General features: G+C 46.4%; 2 protein-coding genes across 5 annotated transcripts in view; one reads left to right on the forward strand and one right to left on the reverse strand.

Annotated features, from left to right (window-relative positions):
- Ubac2 (UBA domain containing 2) overlaps positions 1–19,086 on the reverse strand; it is a 168,831-nt gene that overhangs the window by 62,648 nt on the left and 87,097 nt on the right. The gene's annotated exons all lie outside the window — the stretch shown is intronic.
- Positions 3,534–15,056, forward strand: Gpr183 (G protein-coupled receptor 183). 4 transcript variants are annotated; one of them, XM_050150381.1, is made up of 2 exons: positions 3,534–3,661; positions 13,262–15,056. In XM_050150381.1, exon 2 carries the CDS (start codon positions 13,289–13,291, stop codon positions 14,357–14,359), a length of 1,071 nt encoding a protein of 356 aa, XP_050006338.1. In that variant the 5' UTR covers positions 3,534–3,661; positions 13,262–13,288; the 3' UTR covers positions 14,360–15,056. The 4 variants fall into 4 exon arrangements, with proteins under 4 accessions (XP_050006338.1, XP_050006341.1, XP_050006342.1 ...); XM_050150384.1 differs by lacking the exon at positions 3,534–3,661 and adding an exon at positions 4,584–4,729; XM_050150385.1 differs by lacking the exon at positions 3,534–3,661 and adding an exon at positions 4,593–4,797.

The following is a 19,086-nucleotide window of genomic DNA, read 5'->3' on the forward strand; positions in this document are numbered from 1 at the left end:
CTTACTCTTGAACACTTTGCTCTGAGTCACAGCTTATTATGTATTCCAGGTATCACCTGCACTTGAGATCCTCCTGCCTCTGTTCCCCAAACACCGGAGTTACAAGAGTATGTATGCCATTATACCTAGCTATGACCTGCATCTTAGTTAACTCTAGAGTTCTGAACTTTTATTATTACATTATAACCCCAAGAGAAAGAACTATAAATGACTGGAGTTTTATGTTGCCTTATGGGTAGCAAACACTGACACTCAGCTTTGGGCGGATAAAAAACAAAACAAAACAAAAACAGAGCAAAGTCTAAACGCCATACAAAAGAACGTATTTTGCCGAACACTGCCCTAAACACAGCTGAAGAAGCAGCTGTGGCTCCTTCTCGTTGAGGAGAACCAGTTAGTCATTTGTAGGCCTAAAACCCTCCCAGGCACCCTACCTCAAAGTAAAGCCCAAAGCCGGGCATGGCCCCCGGTGCCTACTCACACCTTCACACCTGAGGCAGCCACTCGCCCAGAGCAGCCCTCCCCACCACCCAGCCATCTACTCCGTGCTCCCGGCTCTGGCCATCCTCCCCCCACAACGGCCACCCCTAGGCTGGGATCCACTTATGTGGCACCTCTCTTCCCAGCAACAATGCAAGGACAAGGACAGGGACTTTAGCCTGTACATGTTTAGAGAATGCCATTACTGTGGGAGAGGGGGCACCAGTGTCACCGAACGTGTGTGTGTGAGTCAGAAGACAACTTTGGGGGGTTCTCTCTCCCGTGGGTTCCAGGGACCGAGCTCTGGTTGGTCATCCTACCTACTGACATATCTTAGCTTTGGCCATTTCTGTTTAATACCTTATCTTTACTCTCTAAGGCTCAACATTCTCAATGCTTATTTGTAGAGCAAATGAATCATCCCTTAAACTGGTATAATAGCCTTTTGTTACACACACACACACACACACACACACACACACACACCTTGCTGGGTCTGAAGAGATGGCTCAACAGTTAAAGGGACTTGTTCTTTCAGAGGACCTGGGTTCAGCTCCCAGAACCCAGGCCAGGTGTAACTCCAGCTCCAAGGGGGCACATACCCTCCCCTGGTCTCCATGGGCATGTGCACACATGTGGCTTTCACTCACTCACACACACACACACACACTAAAATAATAAAGAAATCGTAAAGGGACCCTGCTTTGCTAGACAGCTGCACTCTCCCTGTGCCTCCCCCACATCTTCTCAGGTCACAGCTCTTCTGCTTACGTCTGCCAGCAAATGTGACGTGAACAATGCTATGAAGAGCACGAAGCCCAGTGCTTCCTCGAGCTCACATCTCTGACAGAAACTTCGGTGCAAGAGAGGAAGTGCAGAAATTCCTTAGACCCTGTAACTTCTGTCACTTCTCATGATGACTAGACATGAGACCACACGCGGAGACATTGCCAAGGCGCAGTTTACACCACGACTATCTGGGCTGTTTGGCAGAAATTTTGTGTTGCTATTTCTATATACACAAGGCTTCACAGAATACCAAAATGTTCTTAGTCACGGACCGGTCTCTCCTTTTCCTCAGTTTCTGACAGCATCTTTCTCTACACTGATGACTGTCACTCAAGATGACCTTTTATACACTGCCAACAGCTAACTCCTTATCTTAGCGATGAACCAGAAGCACAGTAGAGAGAACATAAGTAAATAACTCGTTCACTCACCTCGTATCATTACCAGTTACTGAGCCATACACGCATGCCCGCAGCGCAGAGAGCAAGAAAAATGCTTCACATAACTGTCTTCCTAATGTGTGTGGACCTGGAGTCCACGGGAAAGGGATGGGCAGAGCCAAAGAAGCCACTGCAACTCTCAACAATAAACACGCCCCGTGTGTTATCTCATGTGTGGCTACAACAGTGTCTGCAAGTACTGCCTCTTCTTTATAAACTGAAAAGACGACTTTTCTACCAAAGAAAGCATGGATCCGCCAGGCACAGTGACACATTCTTTAATCCCAACACTTGGGAGGCAGAGACAGGCCAATCTGTAAGTCCAGGGCCAGCCACCTTGTCTAAAAAAAAGATGATAGATCCTACTTGCCAGAACACCAGCTTTAACTAGCCAAGTCTTCCAAATCAGAAATCAAAAAGTATCCCACTAGGACGGGATTCCAGCAAACTGAAAACTCCCAACAGTGTCAATTCCATTCTGCTCGTGTGCAGAGCTTAGGCGTACATTCCAGGGCCTGGCACACGCTAGTGCTCTCTGCACTTGGCCACATCCTTAGGCCTCACTGGTGTTTAAGGAGAACAGTTCAGAGCTATGTCGTGTTTACCTATCAAGTCATAAAAATCTTTGCATTTCCCCTTATAGGGTTGGATTATCTTGGCGCTCACTTAGTCAATGCCTTTGTTTTATACATAATAAGGTAGATGTCCAGGAATTCCACAGCCCTGCTGAAGGGCAATTTTCACAGAATCCCGCAGCAAGGAGGCCTCCACACTCGGGGAGCTGTCAAGATGGCTAAGTGTAAAGAACTTGCCACCAAGCGTGAAACTGGAGTTCAATCCCAGGACCCACGTGGCAGAGGAGGAGAATCAGTTCCTAAAAGTTGTTCTCTGATCTTTGCATGCCCTGGCACAGCACACTGCAGGCACATGTGCAAGCACACCAACACATACATGCAAAGTAAATAAGTAACTTTTAAGGCCTCTGGGGCATACACTACAATTTCCTAAACAGTGACGCGATTCTCTCTACAGCATCCCTCAAGTTCAACCAGGTTACCAAAGCATCCTGTTTTAAAAATAGCATATCCCATTTTAAACAAGTCTGCCCCAGCTCCTCGTCCTACTGACCCATCTTCTAGGAAGGCTGAAGAAAGCAAGCTAAACGCCTACTCCAAGCAGGAGACAAGGGCTGCGGTCCCGAGAAGACGAAGCATCCTCAGCTCACTCAGTCACTTGTTCTATGATCTCTGTCTGCCACCAGCCCAGCCCCAGCCCAAGTGACCTCTGTCCTTCCAAAAGCAGCACCCCTATGACAGGCCAGATCACAGGGGGACAGGGGGACCACCCTGCTCTGGCTTGCTCTGAGCACTGTACGCAGCCCGGGCTGGACCCATCAGTGACGTGTCCCCCAGCTTTCCTCCATCCTCCTAAGGCCACAGTCGCTGATTCGGGAGGCTCCCTCGACTGAAAACAGAACCAAATTTATGTGCTGGGGGGTCTTTCTCCCTCACTGCAGAAACCTGTTAGACTCCAGATAACACCATGTGTCCAGGCAGACAGCACTATTAGACTTGATACTTCTTCAACCCACGCCCCCACCTCTCTCTGCAAAGTTTACTGCTTCAAAAAAAATTTTTTTTAAGACTTAAAATCTTTATGGAAAAATTTTAAAAGTTCCATAGATAACAGCGATTCACAAAGTCCAAGGGGCTTTTGAATAATTTTTTAAAATCAGTATCAAAAAAAAAAAATCTCACTTCCCATTTGAAAAAAAACCACACACGCATTTGTGAGGCTAACTGCCTGCAGCTATACTCAGTCAGAGAATGACAGGAAAAAGGCACCACCATAAAAGGACGCCTTCTCGGCCTCTCTTAAAGCAACATGCCCAGTTAACGAAGCAGTGCAGGCAACGCGGGCTGCTCCAGCGGAGGTCCTAGCCACCCTGACATGTGAGTACGGACACTCTTCTCTCATAAATACTTTGAAAGCCTAACTTTTACAGTAAAAGAGAAAGAAAAGAATGAAACTCAATAGCTAGCTGCTCAGGTTTCTTTGGGGTCATTGGCAGTTCAAATTAGCTACCAAATAAGATGGAAGCAATGAATGAAACCTTATTACCAAAAAGCAGGGCTGGTTTACACACTTCAGTGTGAACTCACAATACAAGAAAACATTAGCAAATAACGCCAATACTTCAGTTCTTTAATATGAAGGGAAAGGAACACTGTTTTAGTAAACTGTTTTACTAAAACAGTGTTCCTACGTTGGGATATATTTTATATACAATATGACCAGTTACACTAATTTTTACATTTGACTACTTGGAATGCATTTATGTAGAAAAAAGCCTTTTTGATACTTAATATTTCTCAGAGACTACTGGCAGTAGCAATCCTGGGGCAAAAGGTTTATTTTCTAAAGCACCAAATATAGAACAGTATTTTCTGCTTTGCAAAAATATCTTATCAATTTATTCTCCCACCACCAAAGATTAATGATCAGCCTGGTCTTTGCTGCCTCAGAAGAAAAATCACTCTAAAGACCAACTCTTAATAAGAGAAAAATAAAATCTATGTCATTCGTTTCTATTATTAAGTGACCAGTAATGCTAAATAAGCCTGCATACTAACATTCTAGAAATCTTTAAAAGAAAATCATAAAAATAAAGAATTATATGAAGTGATTTGTAAAAACCTCAATTTCCAGGGTGAAAGCAGAGGTTTTACAGAAACGCCTAACATAAAACAAGCCATGAAGGGACTTCCTCTCAAGAATGAGGGGCTGTTGTTGGTGTGGTGGTGTTTTCTGGTTAAGGGCGTGAATCTTTTGGCGTCACCGAGTACAGCAGAGTGTAACAGTTGGGAGAGGAGCTGGGGATCAGTCCTCAAACCTAGGCTCTGGCGTTTATAGCCGCTTGGCCTCAGGCTGAAGTTGCTGAAGGTCTCTGGCTTCAGGTGCTTCATTCGTAAAGTTGGGAGAAATGTTTCTGCCAAGTTCTCCTAGCACCGCCTCTCACAGTAAGTGTGGGGACACGGCTGGCCACCCTCGCCCTGCCCGTCAGTCCACAGAAGGATGGAGCTGACAGGTAGCGTTTCCTTGACCTATCATTTCTGTGCAGATTATTCTCTGAAGATGTCTACTTTCTGTGGTACTTTATGTGAAGCCTCAGCAGGTGCAGATGTTCACGCTGTGCTTTCTAGTATCTCAGAGCGTCCGTCTCTGGGGCCTAACGGTGCTTTGTGAGCCCGAACCTACCAGAGCGCGCGGCTCCACAGAGCAGCCTCCCTAACAGGCGCACTCTGTACTGGGTGGCTGTGGAAATAAGTCCTCTCTGAGCTGCCTTTGGCGGGCTTCCTGGAGTTAATTGGGGCCACAATCAGTCACACAGTGGAGCTCACTCCAGGACTTCCAAGCACATATGCTAGGCGTTTATAGAGTGACTGGGGTTAGCAGCCTATGATGTAAAAACGCACACGCAAGGGCTGCTGAGCTTGACCTGCAGACACCAATAAACGCAGGTGTCCACAGGGAGACCTTCTCTGCCACACTGGAGGTGAGCAGTGTCCTCCCGTCGTCTGTCCCACGCTGTTGCTGCAATTCTGGCTAGGTCAGTCTCGCAGAATTCTCCACATGTAGTGGAGGTGCAGGGACTCATGGTGTTCTGCTACCCCAAGGAGGAAAGTATGTTGTCAGAAATGGACACAGCCCTGGAACACAGCACAAAGGCAGGTCAACATCACACAAGCTATGCTGGCCTTCAGTGTTCTCTTCCGATGGAAACGGCACTGTTAAAATAGTAAACTCCTTTCTAAATCTTCAGTCAGAGGCTGTGGACCCGTCTCTACCACGCTCTGAGCTTGAGGCTAGCCAGGAGTGCAGGAGACCCTACCCTAAAAAGCAAACCAAACCCCAAGTACTCAACTGTCCTTCATTTGATTAAAACATGTCAGAAGTTAATGATTACTTCATTTAGGTTCTCCCATCTCCCTCCTCCTCAGACACAGATAAGCAGGCACGTGTCAAAAGCTCTGAAACTCCTTCCTGTTTTGTTGCTTTCCACTCATTGTGCCTCGATCTGGGAAACAGGAACTCGGGACAACACATCCTGTGTTGAATGTCATTTTTCTGGCGGCAAAGAGTGAGTTTAAACGTAATGGCTACAGCCGTGCCTGCAGCCACCGAGGCGCTCACGTCTCTGCTGCGTGTGTGGCTGACAGAGAACTCTCCAGCAAGGATTAGGGCAGCTGAGATTTGGACATCCTTTTTTATCTTTGGGGTGTAAGAACTGCCGCTTACATCCCCACTCTCGAAACTTCACAGGAGTGCGAGAGACAAAACCACAACCCAATGCTCTGCCCTCCTGGGTGGGGTGGGGTGGAGGGGGAGCAGAGGTCTGGAAGCTTCCAGGGACAGAGTGAAGGATGCCAGAATAAAGAGGGGCGATTGGCAGGGGCAGATTCCCAGAGGAAGCGAGGAGGGAGGCCTCCGATGAAGGAAGCAGTGATGGTTAGTTTTCCTCCTGCCCTGGGCCTGTGGGCCCCAGATGGCGGGCTCTCTGAGAAGAGGCCGCCAGGTCACTGCATAGAGAGGAAGGACTGCAGACAGCAAGATCACAGACAGCAGGGAGGCAGATAAGGACACAAAGCTGTGGGGCGACTGGGGAAGGACAGAGCCCCGACCTCCCAAATGATCCACACCTTGAGGAATCCTGAGTAAATAACTGAACCCGCCCTTAATTCAGCACAGCCACAAAATAAGGAGGCTTAGCTTAAAGCTTACAGCTCCCGTCAGCTGGAAGGGCACAAAGTGCATGCTGTTTCTAAAAGCAATCTGAACCCAGAGGAGTAATTCTGGGCACACACATCCTCATTACAAAGGCCTTTCTATATGCACAGAAGATCCCACCAATCCTGCCACGTGCACACACAGGGCATCTGCCCTCCTTGTGCTGAAGTGGGTGTGATAACGGCCACCTTTAAATCCTTACAGTAACTTACAGGGACATCACCAGCTCTGATAATTATTACAACCACTGCTAAAGCTGCCAAAAGCCACACAAGGGAAAGGTTAAAAAAATATCTGGAGTATGTCCAGCCCCAAACACAGACGACAGTGCTCAACCAAACACCCCTCCCAGACACCCCATCCACTCTAACATGCAGAGCCCCAATAAGCTGTGCCCACCAGAGTCTGACACCTGAGAGGCAACAAGGGCGAACTCAGACAGGTGGACACCACTCTGCTGTCCTAACAAGGTCCCTGTGCTGTCAGTGGTTGGAGGCAGGCATCTAACGGAGCTGATTACTCTGGTCCCTTGATTTGTCACACTTCCAAAAGCTAGAGAAATCAAGTTCCCTTCGAGCAGGCTGATCATGCTCAACACTACCGTGAGTAAAATCAATGTGTTCTGTTCAATTTGGGGATAGGACATGAGATAATTAGAAAACAGTCAACAGACATAGACACAGCTATCAAATCAGGATTCAGAAATACTGCCCGGTGAAGAAACCACTTAATAGCAGATTTACTTAACCAGAGCACTGTGGCATGTCCTGGTTAGCGGCACATGGGAACGGACAACTGGGCAAATGTATCTGGTGCTCCTTCTGCAAGCTTGCCACCTGCCCATTGTACAGGCAGACAGCACACACAACAGCTGTTAGCCAACTAAAAGGGGAACAAACGCTGACCTCATGCTGCAGGTGTTGACGCTGGGCTAAACTCAGACATCCCTATTAAATGAGAGCAAAGACGAGTGGACACACCTGACAAGTGCTCCCGCAGCTAGGTAATCAGAAAAGAGCAAGGCGTGGTTTCTTCCCTCCCAGGAGCAGCTCCTTATCAAAGGCATTTAAACAGCCTCGGCTACTGGCCTGCTGGGTCTGTGCCACCGTCTGTCCCTTAGAGGACATCCTGTATCCCATCATCCTGTGTCTTCACGTCCCCTTCTTGTATCCCACCCCCTCCTTTTCCACTCATTTCATCTCCCCCGATTCTAAGCATTTTTTGACAATCTTATCTTTTTTCAAGATAATAGCCGAAACTATGCCAGCAGAATCCGGGGAAGGGCTGGGTCATATGTAACTTGACAGCACCCCGTGCCCCCCCCCCCCATGATTTCTATCTGTGCCTCACTGCTTTTAGTGGCCCTTCTGGTTGTTTTTCAAAGTGTAACTTCCTCTTTGGCACACACAAAGTCACCCCTCTGACCAAGGCAGGTCTCAATCCAACCCAATCTTACCAAGGTAACAACAGACAGCTCAAAACATTGTTAAAGCTGAATGTGACAAAGGCCCCCTCTCTGACTTAAGGCATTGATAATTCTCAGATAATGGTGACACACAAACACCTTAGAACCCCAAAGCTATTACTTTAGCATGAAGCAAATCTCTGACTGTAATGAAGGTTTTGTTCTGTTTCTGTCATGAGTAAGAAGAGCCCTGTAATTCCCCAAGCAAATGAGTTGGGCTAGCAGAAGTCTATGTAGCCTTTGAAACTTCACAAATGCCTTCATGTTGGTTCTCAGAGTAAATGTTTCCTGAGTACAAATTGTTATCAGAGCTTAGGCAATTTTCTTAAACACTAATCAGTGACCTTTGGGGGCATGTTTCCCCTCCTTTCTGTGGGAAGAAAAAAAAACGGTCACTTCATGACAACATGTCTGGTTATGCAAAAATGAAATGATAATATCTTAAGAAATGTTGGCAACTCTACAGGCAAAGAAATAAGTTTTACAGACAGACACACTTTCAAGTACACCAGGGAACGACTCTGGAAAGTAGTCTGCAGAAGAAACGGTTTCACACACATGAGGAGGACAATGGGAGCTCAAGGAGCAGATGTCATGTTAGACAGAACAAACCGTCTCTGCTCTTAGCAAGAAAATAAGAGAAGAACAAGATGGCCTCCAGGTGTCCATCCTCGGGAGGAGGGGGAGTTGGAGGCAGACGCGCCCTTTTGTTCGTTTCATACTTTTAGCAAATAGTACTTTCAATGTTTGATGCTTTGTCTGCGTGCGCTAGATCCCGGGAATGCAGAAATGATTCCTTTTTATATTCGAGGGTCTAGAATTATAGGACAGATATAAAATGTCAGGAATGGCTGTTCCTCACAAGGGTCAACCCTGAAGAAAAATCCCATTTTATGCACCTCAGTTACTGTCTATGCCCTTGGGGAAGACGTCAGTATCTTGATTGTTGTCCTTTAGTATTTGGAATGTGGAGCCAAGTATACAATTCATCAAAAGCATTGTACCGAAACTATCATTCTTATAAATATTAGTGTTCTAAAGGAAACAGATTTAGGACACACCCTGAGGGCTTTTCCCTACTACAGTGACATATTACAGTACTTTCAGGTTTAACACACACACACGTATATAGGTTTATCTATGTGTGCATACATAAATATTCTAAACATGTCAGAAGCTGCTGCCTAATCATAACTAAAATGAAAAATAAAGAGCACTAAAATGTAAGCTATACTTTGAAAAGGCCAATTTGAGACCACTGCAGGCAGACTAAACACAGCGGCACACAGCACACTGGCATGTGTGAGAAGGACAGCAAGCAGTGTGAGCTAGGACCTCGTGAGACCAAAAGAATATCCAGGCATGGTATTTAGCCTTCAATTCTGGACCCTCTAATACAAAACGGTATCATTTCTACATTCCCAGGATCTGGCATATGTAGACTAAAAACACTACAAGCAGTGTTTGCTACCTTAAGCCTCACAAGAGTAATCCAGCAGATGGTTAAAGACAGGAACAAGTTCTAACTCTGGGGGGACATAAGATTTGAGATTTGTTGAGCAAAGGAATTGAATAACAACCAAGGACATGAAGGATTTCTCCCTCAATATGGAGAAGATAAAGTCAACTAAAATGGCAGCACTGAGGACACAGAGAGACAGAAGCAAGGTTTGGAGACAATGGCAAGGTAGCAGTTACCTTGTGGACTCAATCCCCAGAACACATTTACAAACTATCTCATCTCCTTACCTAGGCCACTTTCTGACCTATCCTGTTTACACGCTCACTCTACACATGCTGGCTCTGGCCCAACAGTGGTCAGTTAAGATCCCTGCCCAGCCTGGCCTCGGGGCTGGCGTCCCCTGCCCTGGGGAAGCTGACCACATGCGTCATGCTGCTGTCTGACTATGAAACCACAATGTCTCAGTTCTTTAAGGGCTCATGAGATAGCTGCCCCTACAAAGGACTGGTCAGAAAACCATGGAGCAGGACACAGCATGGCCTTTAGCCCTCAGGTCCATAGGAGGTTCCTGCCAGACATAGTTCAAAGGTAGGCACAGCGAGTGAGTAGGAGCCATGTCTGAAGAGTGTCGGGTGATGAGGCTCTTGCAAGAAGACCTAAGTAATATTTCTTCCTCTGGTGAAACAAAACCATTACCTCACTTCAGTCAATCCATGCTCAGTGTTCTGAATGGAGGCTGTATGGACACAAGTCCCCAGATCACTCCTACAGTGTTATTTACCGTCATACATACTATCTAAGCAGGCCTCTTTCTCTTGTGTGTGCATGTGTGCACATGTGCGTTTGTGTATGCTTTCCTCCCCAGAGTAGCATACCGTGTGATCGGGTTTCCTTAACATAACTTCCTGTTGAGAAAGAGTCACGTGTTGCTACTTTCACACCCCACAGCACGGCCGAACCCTAGGACATCCTGCACCTGAGCTTCTGAAGCCACTCCCACTTTTAGTGTACCAGGCACGAGAACACAGGAATCATTAGCAGCGGACACACGATGGCATCTCGTCCCTCTCTTCTGCTGCGGTGCCTCTCCTCATCTTTACAGTCGTGGTTAGCGTGGAGATTTGGCAACTCCACACACATTTTCCCCCGTGAGCATTTTTTTAAGATCAGATTCCAGGAAGTAGCTTTGGAGAACTCCTCAAAAATGGTAGATGAAATTTTCAGGGGAAAAAACTCTGGTCGGAGTTGCTGGTGCCCGCTCTAGAGGCCCTTGTCTAGAGGCCGCACTCCCCTGCGCCCAGCCTTGCGTCCTGAACATGGCAGAGGAAGCCTTCCCACAGAAACAGGTGGTTCCCACTTTTATTTCTTTCACTTCCAAGGCAAGAGCCTCTGAGTTTTTATTCCTACACAAACCATGAAGCCATATCTGTCTTTGTTGCGTTGGTTTTGATTTCACTAATTTCACAGTTGTCTTATTTACTTCCGATTTTGCTGGACAAATTTGGTTCTCCTGCTTCTTAAGCTGTACGGGCAACAACTATTTTTCAATCTTTCTTTTTATTTCATTTTAAGCATCTCAAAAACTTCCAGAGTGGTGCCTTCTTTAACTCAAAGGTCTTCATTTCTGAGTTCATTCTTCACTGCTTTACCGTTGGTATCTACGTTAGCTGTACTATAGTCAGGCTGTGTGACAAGTTCAGTGATGACTTTCTTGCCATCTTGAGAATCTTCTGGCGACCTAGTCTATGGTTGAGCTTGAGACACGCTTATGCCTTCCACACACATTCTGCTAACTTTTAAACCATGCTGAGCAAATCTTCAAGGCATGTCATTTTTTTCTCTAGGGTATTATTCATATACACACAACTATCCATTATGATTGTGGACTTGTTAGTCTTTCCTTTAAACCACATCAAATTTTGATAGCTTAGGTACATTTCAGAATTATTCATATATCCTTTGTGGACTGTTCTCTTTGTTTTGTTTGTGTCTGGGTCTCTCTATGTTGGTTATCCTGGAACTTACTCTGTAGACCAGGCTGGCCTTGAACTCAGAGATCCACCTGCCTCTGCTCCCAAGTGCTGGGATTAAAGGTGTGCGCCACCACTGCACAAAACCTATTCTTAACTTTGGCAGTAATATCATTTTAGCTATTGGTATCAAAGCTGCCTTGAGTCCCTTTTCCTGAAGTTCTATTGCAGTCCACCCGTCCGTAGTGGATCTGGCTGGTGTGGATTCCCCTACAGCTTTATTCTGCACCTTTCTACATTACTCTGAATTACATCGTCTTTGAAAGCTCCAAACTGGTAGTGTTCCCTTTAACAGACAAGTTCAATCCACTGAGACTGGTTAGAACTTTTCCACTCCTGCATCTTCTGCTTTCCATCCCCATCCTCTCCTCCCACCTCACCGTTTCTTACGCTGCTTGGCTGTGCTTTAGGCTTTATTTGTAGCCTGTGAGGGCTCATCTGTCAGCACCACACACCACTGCAGAGCTCGGGGCCAGTGGCCATCCCTCTTCTCAGGCTGTCAGAGAAGGGAACAGAGACCTCGTCCACCAAGCAGCGTAGGCAAAGGAGTAGATCTGGAGCCAGTGATTCCAATCAGTCCTGACAGACAACTTCCCCTTGAACACACAGCAGCAGCGGAAGAGACATCCCAAAGGCTCCCTTAATACTGGCATTTATAATACATACATATATATTGAAATTTATAAAGACAATCTACAAAGAAGTGATTATTCTCTTTAAAATATGATCACAGAATTTATTGCTCAGTGTTCCTACTTTCATTGATGTCCACTCTTTTATGTGGAATTTTGCTGTCAGAATTCTTAGATTTCCAGTTCAGGACTTGAAATTTGTCTTAGCATTATTTATGACCAAGAAAAAAAATTTAAACAACCCAAATGTGCAGTGAGGAAGTAGCTACTTAAATTATGCATTACCACACTGGAGTACTGAAGAATATTGATCCAACACTTTGGAAAACTGTGGAATATCCATCAGACGCCTCACAGAACCCAGATGTTAAAAAACAGGTAAATACACTGCTGTGGTCATTTATTACTACTGAGACACAAAACACCACATGATGTCACTGTCACTGGGTTCAACACATACGATACCCCCAACTTAAAATTTCTCATCTGAAGGTGCTTGAGTCTCTGTGCCCCACACATCCCCAACAGCTCCACACAAGAAAGGGAAGTGTGCCCACGGCTAAGCTGCATGGACAGCCCTTGGGAATTCAATTTTTTCCTCACTTTTTTTTTTCATCTAGAGAAAGGACACCCAAGCTGCCCTCAAACATGTCAGCCTCCAGAATAGCTGGCGTTACACCTTTTCATTTTAGTTAAGATACTATTTTCAGTTCCCAGCCCGGCCTGAGCGTGTCTCTCGTGGCTCTAGGTGAAGGCAGACCAGCTCCCCTGCACTGCATGTATCACTGATCTCATTTCCTGGCAACCTGGAAGAAAAAAAAACTCAACCTAAATTCAGATTAAAAGTCAAGCTTAATGCCTGTCTGAAATGTGGGGAACTCTAGACGATTTTATTCTTAACCACACAATGATTCAGAAACGGGGGGATTTCTGCCTGAAGTTAGTGCAACTTCTCTTGCTGCAAAAAATGTACTGACCTATTTAGATGGTTCTATTTCCTTTGCCGGAGCTCTGACAAAGTCACTAACTGTAAAAGCAAACACATAAATTTTATTCTGAGTTTATTCCAGTTAAAGTTTATGCACTGAGAAGTTTAAGGTAGATGTGTAAGTGACTGAACAGCTGAGTTAAATAGTTTTAGCTAAACATTCCCTACTTGCTTTCTTTCTTCCTAGTGACCCTGACCCCTGCTGGATACAGAAATGGCTAACAATTTCACTACAGCGCTGGCAGCTTCTCAGGGCAATAACTGTGACCTCTATGCACACCACGGCACAGCCAGGATACTGATGCCTCTGCATTACAGCCTTGTCTTCATCATCGGGCTGGTGGGAAACCTGCTGGCCTTGGTTGTCATTGTTCAAAACAGGAAAAAAATCAACTCAACCACTCTCTATTCAATGAACTTGGTGATTTCTGACATCCTGTTTACCACAGCCTTGCCCACTCGGATAGCCTACTATGCCCTAGGCTTTGACTGGAGGGTCGGTGATGCCCTGTGCCGGATAAATGCCCTGGTGTTCTACATCAACACCTACGCAGGTGTGAACTTCATGACCTGCCTGAGCATAGACCGCTTCTTCGCCGTGGTGCACCCTCTGCGCTACAACAAGATTAAAAGGATCGAATACGCGAAGGGTGTTTGCATCTCTGTCTGGATTCTAGTATTTGCTCAAACCCTGCCTCTGCTCATCAGACCTATGTCCAAGAAGGAGACCGGCAGGACAACTTGTATGGAATACCCAAACTTCGAAGAGACGGCTTCCCTCCCCTGGATCCTGCTCGGGGCGTGCCTGCTCGGCTATGTGCTGCCCCTCGTAATCATTCTCATCTGCTACTCCCAAATCTGCTGCAAACTCTTCAAGACTGCCAAGCAGAACCCACTAACTGAGAAATCGGGTGTCAACAAGAAAGCTCTCAATACAATCATCTTCATCATCGTGGTGTTCGTTCTCTGTTTCACGCCTTACCACATATCAATCATCCAGCACATGATTAAGAAACTCTGCTCCCCTGCCCTCGAATGTGGCCAGAGATATTCCTTCCAGCTCTCCCTGCACTTCACAGTGTGCCTGATGAACTTCAACTGCTGCATGGACCCCTTCATCTACTTCTTTGCATGCAAAGGCTACAAGAGGAAGGTCATGAAGATGCTGAAGCGGCAAGTCAGTGTATCCCTCTCCAGTGCTGTGCGGTCAGCCCCTGAGGAAAATTCACGGGAAATGACGGAGTCCCAGATGATGATCCACTCCAAGGTCTCCAACGGGAGGTGAAAGGACACACTGGACTTCACAGCAGAGCGAGCTCAGTCCCACTGCGGCTCCGCCAACCCATGATGCACTGAGATCCAGTCCATCTCGAGGGATCAACAAAGCAAGTTCTACTCCGTAGCTGAAATATTGTATGTATAAGGGAAGGCTGCCTCAGTTGGTCTTGCTGTAAAAGACCTATTCTGTGTTCCTCAGAACACAATCGCTACCTTCTCTGCAAACGATAAGACGGATTCCACTGTACGTTATCAGTGTAAAAATGTTAATACTGTAATATAGCAAACATATTTCTTAATTTACACCTCTTTGAATTTTAGACTTTATCATTTGCTTGTTTGTTTTGTTCTGAGACAGAGGTTTTAAGGAAAAGTTTGTGGGATAAAGAACAGGAGGTAACAAAAGTATCAGTATGGCGGTGCCAGCGACCAGTGGCGGTTCCAAGTATAGCAAACAAAGGATTAATGTAGACAGAAAAGTGCTGGTGAGCATCAGTGGCTGGGCATGGAGCTCCTCCCAGGCAGCCAGGACAGCACTCTGGAAGAAGGACAGGGCTCTCCAGGGAGGCACTCAGTGGAAGCATGACTACATGCTACACTCCTCTGAGGACAGAAAATACACGGATGCTTTGTTTTCCTTGGCTTTCCAAAGATCTTTTTTTTTTTTTTTGGAAATTGGTAGCATCTGGCATATATATATATATATATATATATATATATATATATATATATACCTGTAGATCAGCTTTTAAACAGCAGGGCAGTGAGGATTATAATTGCCATACTTGCCTAAATAAATCAGGAAGTAAACGCACAATTTATAGAAACAGCCTTGACTATCCTGGAACTCACTCTGTAGACCAGGCTGGCCTTGAACTCAACAGAGATCCACCTGCCTCTACCTCTCCAGTACTGGGATCAAAGGCATGTGCCACCACTGGCTGGCTATTTTTTTTCCTTTTTAAAAAACTTTTTTATAATTTATTTTTATGTGTGAAGATGTTTTGCCTGCATGTAAATCACCACATCATGTGTGAGCACTGCCCGAAGAGGCTAGGAGGTGGATCACACCCCTGGGACAGGAGTTACAGACGGCTGTGAGCCACCATGGACGTGTGAGCACTGCCCGAGGAGGCCAGAAGAAGGTGTCAGATCCCCTGGGACTGGAGCTATAGATGGTAGTGAGCCACCATAAAAGCGTTGGAAATTGAATGTGGGTCCACTGGAAGAGCAGTCAGTGCTCTTAACCACTGAGCCATCTCTAGAAAACCCTTTTCCTCATTTGAGACTCTCAGCCTAGCTGGCCTGGAATTCTCTGTGTGGAGAGGCTAGCCTTAGACTGTGTATGATCCTCCTGTCTCCTGCCTCTTTCGTGCTGGGACTAGAAGTATCAGAGTAGCCTGCTAGGATTCTTTGTGACATTATACACCTGCTCACAGGGCTGCCTTATTGGCAGCGTGGCTTCCTAAACACTGTTTACCTGATCAAATTTGCTTTCCCTTAGTCCTGAAATTTCCCCAGTACAGTTTCTCAGTTGGTAAAGATGCCAATTTAGATAGCAGGGAAGAAGTAAAACACTACACCATGAGTCATAATTTCAACTTTTATTGAGGTGTATGCCCTGGAAAGACTTCATTTTAATAAAATTATCCTGTTTTGTTATTTGTCTTTCAAGACAATGTCTCAGTATATAGCCCAGACTGGCCTTGAACTCATTATGTATCCCTGGAAGGTCTTTAATAATTAAAACCCTTCCTCGGGCACATACTTGTAACTCCAACACTTGGGAGTCAGAGGCAGGATGACTGCTGAGAGTCAGGGGCCAGCCTATAAGAGGGTTACAGACAGTGTAGCAAGCCTCTGCTTTAAAAGAAAGATAAAACTTCCAGAGGGTGCTGCTACTGGCCCAGCTTGGGAAACACATCTTAACCATCACTATTATAACTATACTGAGTACAGTTAAGGTCCAAATGGTATCACTTTTACAGAGTCATCTGGTCTTAGAGCCACTAACAACAAATGGCTGGTCTGAGGGAGGCAGGTGAAGTCTGGATCCTGACTCCTTCCCTCACCCCATCTCTGGATTTTCCAAGTGAGGGTGGAAAGAGCCAAACACTACATTTTGTCAGGGTGTGGCTAAGCGAGATTTCTAGAAAGAAACACTCGTAAAAACCGGATAGAGTTTTCTTACTTTCCCAGCCCTGAAGGCAAGCAGGTTGGTTCTGTGACCTCACTGGAGCAGAGACTGTCACACTCTGCTGCCTGCCAGGCTCCCCACTTTCTCCCCCATCTTACCACGGATAAGTGACTCTATCTTGTCACCTACAGCACACTGGCGGGGAAGTCTCTGGGTCCAGACAAAAGGGCTGCCAGCTCTCCATCACCAGGCAACTGCTCACACGTGACCTGGGCACACGCGCCTCACCTTGGGCTTCAGTCAGCCCTACTGTTCTTCCAAGCATTTTACCAGCAAGTGAACTGGGTGCGTGAGGGCAGTGGTGAGCAGAGGAAGTGACCTGCCAGACCCTCGCCCGAGGATCTGCTGCACGAGTAGGGTAAACTTTAACAGACACACAACAGGAGCGTGGGCAGCTACTGGATAGTCTCACTCCTCTTTTGTAACCTCATTTTTATCTCTGAAAAGATCATTCAGTTAATTTAAAAATTCTCAAAGCTATTTAGTTTAAGCTCTGTTAAACGTGAGGCTGGAAGGAAAAAAAAATCTTGAAATCTGCAGGCAAATGGATGGAGCTAGAAAACATCATATTGAGTGAAGTAACCCAGACCCAGAAACACAATTATCACGTGTACTCACTCATAAGTGGTTTTTAAACATAAAGCAAAGAAAACTACCCTACAAATCACAATCCCAGAGAACATAGACAACAATGAGGAGTCTAAGAGAGAAATACATGGATCTAATCTACATGGGAAGTAGATCCCCTAAGTAAACTGGGAGCATTGGGGACTTTGGGAGAGGGTTGAAGGGGAGGGGAGAAACAGGGAGGGGAGCAGAGAGAAATGTAGAGCTCTATAAAAATCAAGCAGTCAGTCAGTCAATCAATCAATCAATGTGAGGCTGGAGAAATGAAACAGTGGTTAGGAGCACTGGCTGCTTCCAGAGGACCCAGGTTCAGTTCCCAGCACACACATGGCGGCTAACAACCACCTTTAACTCCAGTCCCAGGGAACTGATGACCTCTTCCGGCCCCCTGGGGTACCCAGCCTGCACAAAGTGCACAGACATACAAACAGGCAGGACACCCAAGCATATAACATAAATAATAAAATTATTCATTTAAAAAGGTAAGTTAAACGCACCGACTCTTCAGTGACAATTCAGAACAGTAAACACCAGACAGAAACAGCATTGGCTACATTTTAAAGAGCTCAAAACTTTCCAAAGTAAATAATTTCTATTATCATATTCTTGGCTTTCAGAATTCTGTGAACCAGACAAGACTGTTCACACTAATTGTAGAAAAGGCAACTGGCCAACCAGAGGCAGGATGGGGAGGGTAGCCTTAATTCCACCAATGACATAAACGAAGGTAGGCGAGGCCTCACTGCCAGGTGACACCACAGACTACAAACCCTTCCGTGGGGCAAACACTCGGCTCTGGGAAGGTAGAAAGTCGGCCGTGGGCGGCATGAGGCCTGGGGCTCGGTGCACACAAACCTGGCAGTGAGGGCACCAAGGTGTCACGCATTCACTAATGAACAGCACGTGCTTTGCATGATTACCAACACTGACACCCCAGCGAAACCTCGAGTACTGGATTTCTCCATGAAATGGCGACGGCAGAAGAAAACATGAACTCTGCAGTCCTACAAGATCCTCCAGGTTAGACGTGTGAAGGGTCAGCAACAGAACTGGAGACACAAGTATGGCTGCTTGGACATAATCTAGCGTTTCAAGAGGCATGAGCAACAGCCCAATACCAGGAAAAGGCGGCGTGCCGTTTTCAAAAGGGACACACCCATCTTAGCCCTTAAAGGACTATTTTGGTAACTTCTCAGCCTGCTGTAATTTCTTATTCTCTGAAAACATCTAGCTATTAAATATTCAGATGGAGAAGAAATGGAAAGCACAAAAATGAGAAGTGAGGGGTGACCGGGCCCAGGGGGGTGACCGGGCCCAGGGGTGACCGGGCCCAGCCTTCTGAACTGGAGGTCACCTGAGTGTTTGCTAGAGCTACTAGCAGTGGGCATGACACAGCAAACTTGGAAATGGCTGAAGACCAGACACAAGGGCACAGGGAGGATGGAACCAGGGCTCAGCCTCGTCTCCACACAGCAGCCTGACTGGAAGCAATCCATGCTGCTGCCTGCCGAGCATGCTCACTAGTCAGTCCCCCTGCTCACAGGCCCCAGGCCTCCACTTCCTGTGGCTTCCCGTGCGGTGCGGAGGACCTTCCTCCATCCCCCATCTGAACCTCAGTCTGTTTCCCAGAACAGCCTGTAGTTTCTCTACCTGTGCAATCTTTATCACCTGCCCAATCGGCCTCCTCCGTGAGGAGGGACACATGGTGTGGAAATCCCTGCTTAGGCTGCTCTGCTCTGCTCCCACAGTCCCGCGTCACCCCGAGACCAGAAGCTGGCCGCTGGGCATCTATATTACTGAGCCTCTCCTACCTGCCTCTCAGCTGGAGTCAGAAACTGTTTCTTCAGGACGCCAGCCAGAAGTGGCTGTCTGCACTAACAGCCCCACACTAGTTCTGTGAGGACCGGGGT

This window comes from Alexandromys fortis, unplaced genomic scaffold, assembly GCF_014885135.2.
Source record: "Alexandromys fortis isolate MF-2015 unplaced genomic scaffold, M_Fortis_MF-2015_v1.1 scaffold_66, whole genome shotgun sequence".
Lineage (NCBI taxonomy): Eukaryota > Metazoa > Chordata > Mammalia > Rodentia > Cricetidae > Alexandromys > Alexandromys fortis.

Excerpts from the sequence above, each read along its gene's own strand:
- Gpr183 (XM_050150381.1), top strand. The coding sequence starts at position 13,289 with ATGGCTAACAATTTCACTACAGCGCTGGCAGCTTCTCAGGGCAATAAC.